This window comes from Cydia pomonella, chromosome 2 (assembly GCF_033807575.1).
Source record: "Cydia pomonella isolate Wapato2018A chromosome 2, ilCydPomo1, whole genome shotgun sequence".
Taxonomy (NCBI): Eukaryota; Metazoa; Arthropoda; class Insecta; order Lepidoptera; family Tortricidae; genus Cydia; species Cydia pomonella.
Window position 1 is genome coordinate 20,973,549 of NC_084704.1, and position 7,326 is coordinate 20,980,874.

The window sequence follows — 7,326 nt, forward strand, 5'->3', positions numbered from 1 at the left end:
TTCATCACAATCTTATGGAATATCAGAATCAGAAGGGCTGGGTCGACAGTCAAGTAACGCTGAAGTCATTCGTTTGTATCTACCGATAGGAACTAGGTACGTGTTTTTATTAGGTAAGCTTAATCCTTATAAGAAATAAAAGAATCGTGGAAAAATTCAACGTATCGGACGAGACTCAAACTCGTGGCTCTGGGATACCTGCCCGCCGCTCTACCAACTGAGCTGCCGAGACTTACCCGATAACGGCGAGTATTTTCACCATATGCTTCGTATGCGCGCCTTAGGGTGGCACATAGTGACATCTACCGTCAGAGTAATAGGATAGGCTGTAATGGATAAGACTCTATACTATGAAACTTATTTTTGTTGTTTACTAATTAATTCTACATCAAGTTATCAACACTGTGCTAAAATGAAAATTTAGTTGATAGTAGTACATATGCTTTGATTACGCAAAAATATCTTTGTCTTTTCCGTAGGTAGGTACACGGAACAATAGCGTTTTAGACATTTGAGAGGCGTGTGAGGAGCCGAAAACAACAAGTAGAGGTAATTTCAACAATTTGATTAAATGTAATGGGTATATACATCGAGCGAAATGCGGCTTTTCCCTTGTCAGAGGAAGCGCTCAGAGGCAGAAACCAGGGTCCAAGGATTATTGAGAGTTATGGTATAAAGAACAGGATCCTTCTTCTTTGTTTTATAAAACCGTATCCAATTTTATTCTGACGACCAGTCTGGCCTCGTGGGGTGCCTATGAAGCCGTTGGTCCCGGGTTTGAATCCTGGTAAGGGAATTTATTTGTGTGATGAACACAGATATTTGCTCCTAAGTCATAGGTGCTTTCTATGTAATAAAATAATTTATTTGAATTACAATTTACATTTCTATAGTAATGAGATTGGAACCTTCATTTAAGTATAAAATATACTTGTGGCAGTAGGCCCCGCTCTTCCATAATTTGAAAGGGTGTAACCAAAATATAATTTAATTTTGTATGTTACTATATGTACATAAGTATGTATTTATCTATATACGTATGTATATCGTCGCCCAGTAGTACCCATAGTACAAACTTTGCTTAGTTTGGGGCGAGGTCGATCTGTGTAAGATTGTAAGATATTTAATTATTTTTTTATTTTCGGCAGGCGGCGGTGACTCGCTCTCTCAATATGGGCCCCCACAAAAATCGACATTAAAGGTGGCTCAAGGGTAAGATCGGTTGCATTACTTTAATTTCTATTAACTTTCTATAACTTAATCCACTCCAAATGATGATAACATTACGTTTATTATAGAAGTGGTTATATAGTCGTAATGATGTGAGCTTTCCGTGCAAATCACTTTTGCCTCGTGCATAACAAAGCATGATTTTTGTATGAATTCTATTCTATAACAATAACAGTAATAACTGGTAAGTATACTCATAATAATACCTACCAGTACCAATACGACATAAATACAGCGAGCATGGCACAAAATTTGCGTTATTATTTCACGAGATGTTAATAGGCAGTATAATAAATTGGGAATCTTGCTTAGAATAACATAGCTCAGGAAGTAAGTCCTGGAAGCGTATTACAGCTGGGAATTAAACTGCTGAATTAGGTCACATCCATACACTGCACAGCAATGTTTCTTCACTGCATTATCGCAATGGTGATAGACAGAGATGATTCTTAGGGTGGTACTTCATCCAATTGTTGGGACGCACGGATCTGCTTCCGACTGCTCCCAAGCACTTATTATTGGGTCATACTCTAGAAAGCCAGACAGAGAACGCATCATGTGTTAGAGAGGTACAAAATAATCATCTGTGACCTTCCGTTGTTAAAGATAGTTATAGTTTGATAATGAGAAATATGTAATACCTACTGTATTAGGTTTTAGATGTTTTGTAGTTACGAAAATAGTCATTACTATTTAAATTGCTGGTTTAGCAGGTTGAACAACTTCCGCGTGTAAATTATTTGTCAAATGGATAAACGGACAATTTTTTGGATAAAAACTACATCGGGTGAATAATGACGACCTGGAGGCCAATTCAAACGTATTTAGATATCTAAATGATGTTAGTTTGTTACCATTCGCGCGTCCAGTTTGCTCGTACTTGTTCATACATGTATTGGCAAATAATATCAAACAGACATCATTTAGATGTCAAAACGTAAGTTCGAATTGGCCTTCAGGCCATTGTTGCTTGCTGTTATAATTTCCCTGTTTAGAATTAAATACCTACCTACGTAGGCTAAATTAATCGTTTTGACGCTTTATATATAAACAGCGCACTCAACGTAAAGTTATTCAGTGTGATTCGTCAGAAAACATGCTTCGTTTTACAGTGTTGGCTATTGTATTGACTACCGTGTTGGTAAGCGAGAACCTTTACTTAATTTATTTTATACAAATATACTTTATAATATTACTTTTTTTTTTTTTTTTATATCCACAGTATACCTAAACCTGTATTGATTATTTTTTAATCAACTGTACATACTCGTACATATTTTCAACTTCTCTAAAACGTTTACGCATTTTTACAAGCTTTTATTTACTTTCACCTGACCGTTGTCTGTTTGTAATCAAATCTTGCAAGTTAAATTTGCCACTTCCCGGTTTCCGATTGAGCTGAAAATTTGCATACATATGTAAGTCTAGTGACAATGCAATATTATGGTACCATCGAGCTGATCTGATGATGGAGACAATGAGTATTAGTTGCCTCAGGAAAGAAAAGAACAGTCAGCGATAAAAGCTTGTACCAAAAATGAAATTATTGCGAAAAACTTATATTACCTAGTATTTTCTTGAATGAAATAATAGTATTTTATACAATCGTGATATAACAGAGAGCTTTTCAGTCGAGTACCGTGTTTAGGCAACGAAGCTTGCCTTGAGCTGTATGCCTGCGCAGTTTTTTCATGTGCATTTCAACTGCACAGGGAAAGCTGTATAGGATACTGCACAGTCGAATGCCACACACGCTCCGTTTTACCTGTGCAGTTGACAAAACTGCGCAGGTTTAGTTACAGTAGAACTGATTATGAAGACCTACATACAGTGATCCCAACAGGACACGTAATGCAATGAAGTATCCCAGTCGCCTTAATTGGACTAACTTGTGATTGTTATGAGATGCACTCCGGATCTCTAAATTAATTTAATGTCATTTCAAACTGTTTTGTGGAGACAATTTTACCCAATTTTTTATTACAGGCTGACAGTGAGGACTATAGGAAAAAATGTATGAGGCTGTTTCATCCGGTGAGTTAAAACCCTACCAAATGCGAGTCGAATTCACGATTAAACGGTGTTTGTTATATATTTATTGTTACGTAGTACCTGTTATTCTTTATCACACTGAGTTTGTGGTTTGTATATTAAATCACAAACATGCTATACCTATAGAGAAATACTATTATTTAGCGGCAGAGGATTCACATTATATATAATATTCACCATTTGTTGTGTAATTGTGGTTGGACCTATACGTATGACTTAATTCGCCTTAATTCATTCTGAAACAATTGTTATTTTCAGGGATCTATGCATTGCTGTAAAAGCGAAATGCCGCCAATGAATTTCGACATAGGAGAACTGAAAGAATGCTTTAAGATTCCACACGCTCACCATTCTGTAAGTGTTGTGTTTTGTATCAACGCATGAATTGAATGCATCGGCATTCAAAATACCTACTAACTGCACAACCAAGTAGATGAATTTCGTAACATCATCATCATCAATGAGTTCTTTCAGATATCCTTATATAATTTAGCTTTAAACCATTTTCATATTAAATGCCGTGCTTGTGATATACCTATTGTCAACAAAAAAATAAAATAATTTTTCTAATGATATTATAAATTTAAAAGTTTGTTTACATATTTTGATATTTGGATACTTATTCCTCCTTCACATAAAACGGCATAACGGGTTTCGATGGCCAGAGGCTATATTAATTTACTATGGCTATACTTAGTATATTATACTAGTGGTACTGGAACAATAAATAAAAAATATAACATAAAGGCATGCCCTCGTATTAGATACTCATAAGTTAATGAGATTCATTATAGTGTGCAACTTTTCTAGTGCGACCATGATATTTGCATTGCGAAGAAACGCGGGTTCGCCTCCGACGACGGTACAGTCGACATGGACGCATGGGAGAAGCTTATTACGGAAGACTTTAAAAGTTCTCCTACGTTGATAGAAGCCATCAAAGAGGACTGTATCAAGGGTGACATCAGTAAATACGGACCACCTGATGCTTGCCAGCTGTCCAAATTGAAGATGTGTCTGCATAGGGCTATGGTCCTCGTAAGTATATTCCCTAAATGCATTCTAAAATATAACTTATCTATAATACTTACCCAACTTCGCTTAATTTAATTTAACTAAATTATTGTAACGTACTAATTACTTTTTTCTTCTCCTAATAGTTTAATGTACTTACCTAATAAATAATAATAATAAAATTATTGAGACATAACATTTTCTTCTTCCCGTTCGTCACTTGTATCGGTCACTTAATTTTTTGGTCGAATAACTATTACCACACAATTGTTTCAATTGGCATTTTCATTCAACGATTGTCATTTTGGCTAGGTCCCTTAGAGTCGTTTTTTAATTTAGTTGTAATTTTTTAGGATATTTTTTATACAACAAAAATATATTAACTATATATTTACAAGTCTTACAGAATATTGTATTGTATTATTTTTTTTACATTGTATTAAATTTCTTTATAAAAATCGGAAATAAATAATTAAAATCCATTACGTATCAAACTTAATTAGTTATATCCTCTACTCCTTAATTAAGAAAAAAAAATGTAAGACTATAAGCTGTGAAATAAATAATGCTGCTCTTGGGTGTAATAAAAAATAAACCATAACTATCAAATCTCTTTATTTTCAGGATTGCAAGGAATGGGATGACAATGGCCCTTGTACTGGCATCAAGGACCTGGTCATGGAGTGCGCCAAGATGGATGAATAAACACTGATTTACCTAATTACTAATAGTGCTCTACTCGTAATGATTATTTTTGCAAACGGTATGCTACTTATATAAATAAATATTTTTTCTCGCTGCGAAACATTTTCTAAAGCAGTTTTATTAACTCTATAGCGTACCTAGCTTGTTTAGTAATAGTACATTACATTATTGCTGATGCCGGGAAATAGGAACTCGTGGATGAGTATCGATTTTGTCGGACGATGCGTAGATTTTTTTAAAGTTAAAGGCACAACTCATACTGACATTCAGTACAATTCAATATTCGTTCATTTAATTTAATTGTTCAATATAAGCTCTAAGTGCACGCCTAAGATTTGTAAAAAATATATAAAAGTTATGTAGTCTTCCATTTTATTAAGTAGTATTCGCACGATCATACACGACGGTCTTGTAAAAACGAGACATGTAAGTTATTTTATCTTCCTATCTCACTCTATCATAAGAATTGAAATTACTGTTGACTCGTGTAGACGCGGCTATAATAATAATTGGCTATTTGCATTGATTTTTCTTAGTGGATACATATTTTAAAAAGTAAAAAACAATACAGTAATAACTTCCCGTCCGCTAAAAGAGGAAAATAATGATTTTATTTTTTTAAATTTAAATTTGACCATAAAGAAGAACTTCGCGTTCTATTTTTGCTACAATAAGCTGGTAAACAGGTACGAGCATATCGAAGAAAAATATAGTTTACCACTCCTGAGAGTCCTAGAACACCAACAAAAAAAAACAGCCTACACAAATAGGCAAAACACCCCAGAAAAATTAATTAAACTAAAATTTATTTAAAAAGATATAACTTATGAAGACTTAGAGATACAGAAACCGGGTTTTTACGGTAATATATATCGATTAGTTAACGTAAAAACTGCGGTGTTCTACATTTGATAATCCTTCTGTTGGATTTAAATAAGTACATGTAGAATCCTAGGAATGTGAAATATCTTAAATAGCACACATGTATGTAGGTACCATATGAATCTGACTATTTTAATCTACGATGTAAACCTGAAAAAAATCATTTCAATTGTATTTATGTACTATAAAATAGTTGACATTTTCTCATAATAGCTTCAATTATTATTGTTGTGCAATTGACTACTTCCTACGACATTTAAAAAAAAATATACACCTTTGCGGTAAATTAGAGTATTTTACACTGAATTGTAGGCAATATACTTAATGTAAACTGACCTTCATAACTAGACAATGTTATTTAAAATTGTACATACTACTTTTTTTATAAATTGGAATATTTTTATGGTATTCTCATTCAATCTTAATAAGATAAAAAAGTACCACATTAATGCAGCTGCAAATTCCATCCACATGTCACCTTTCCTTGTTTCATCACTTATGACATATAGTCAGAATGATTGATTTATATTTTGAAGAAGAGAGAAAGCTGCAATTTGGCATGGCATCATGCCAAATTGCAGCTTTCTAGTACTAAAGATCACGAGCAAAGCCTCGGACGGACCGACAGATATGGCGAATCTATTAGGGTTCCTAGTCGACTACGGAACCCTCAAAGGACGTCAAGCAAGGCGATCCCTCTATCAACAGTACCCTAAGTTGTTCAATAATATGAGCTTTGCTTTAAGCAGGTGTTCAGAAAGCTGGCGGAAGGGTAGAATCATAAGGGCATTGACATTGGTGGAAAGCAGATAACCAAACTGCATTACGCCGGTGACGTAGGCCTGTTTTCATCTTCAACTGCAAAGTTCTGTGTCTTACTCCAAGACCTAAGCAGGCCAAGCCTTGAGGTTGGATTAATGATAAACATGTCAAAGACTAAGCTCATGATCATAGTCTATAAATAAGAAAAGGAGTGGGCGGGGAAGAAATAGAGATATTTGGGCCAAACAAGGAATTTAAGCGTAAAATTAACCGATCACATTAAAAATAGAAAACTGTACTCCAAAACTTGACTAACTGACGTAGCTGAAGCTACTGCCAAAATTAACAAATTGCAAGGCATCACGGTTGACGTCGGGGATTGACGCCTTTGAGATAGACTGGTGGTAGGAAACTGCATAGGATATGAATACTGAAGAAATCAAAATATCAATTTAAATATATGAAGAGTAATCAAAATATCACGAAATGCTGAAAAGTTTTAATACAGAGGTAATATCTCGTAGGTATGCATAATTCTCGGAATCGTACATCACTCGTGCGCCGGCCTCAAGTTCAAATATTAACCCCCTACCCTGTATTTGTGTATTTTGCGTTTATAACAATCTTGTGAAAACCGTAAGTTAAAGAAAAATTTAGTTACCAAATAATTTCAGATAATAA

The 7,326-nt window shown here is 34.5% G+C and overlaps 1 protein-coding gene across 1 annotated transcript; it reads left to right on the forward strand.

Moving 5' to 3' along the window:
• The first annotated feature begins 2,287 nt into the window (after window positions 1–2,287).
• LOC133534621 (uncharacterized) lies at window positions 2,288–5,106 on the forward strand. Its single transcript, XM_061873823.1, has 5 exons — window positions 2,288–2,371; window positions 3,217–3,264; window positions 3,541–3,636; window positions 4,093–4,320; window positions 4,921–5,106. The coding sequence occupies exons 1-5, from the start codon at window positions 2,327–2,329 to the stop codon at window positions 4,999–5,001; spliced, it is 498 nt and encodes a 165-aa protein (XP_061729807.1). The 5' UTR covers window positions 2,288–2,326; the 3' UTR covers window positions 5,002–5,106.
• The last annotated feature ends 2,220 nt before the right edge of the window (window positions 5,107–7,326 follow it).

Bases quoted from the DNA above. Each gene is read 5' to 3' on its own strand.
- LOC133534621 (XM_061873823.1), top strand. From the start codon at position 2,327: ATGCTTCGTTTTACAGTGTTGGCTATTGTATTGACTACCGTGTTG. The intron at 3,265-3,540 runs GTGAGTTAAAAC...TGTTATTTTCAG, and splicing joins GTATGAGGCTGTTTCATCCG to GGATCTATGCATTGCTGTAA. The intron at 3,637-4,092 runs GTAAGTGTTGTG...CAACTTTTCTAG, and splicing joins TTCCACACGCTCACCATTCT to TGCGACCATGATATTTGCAT.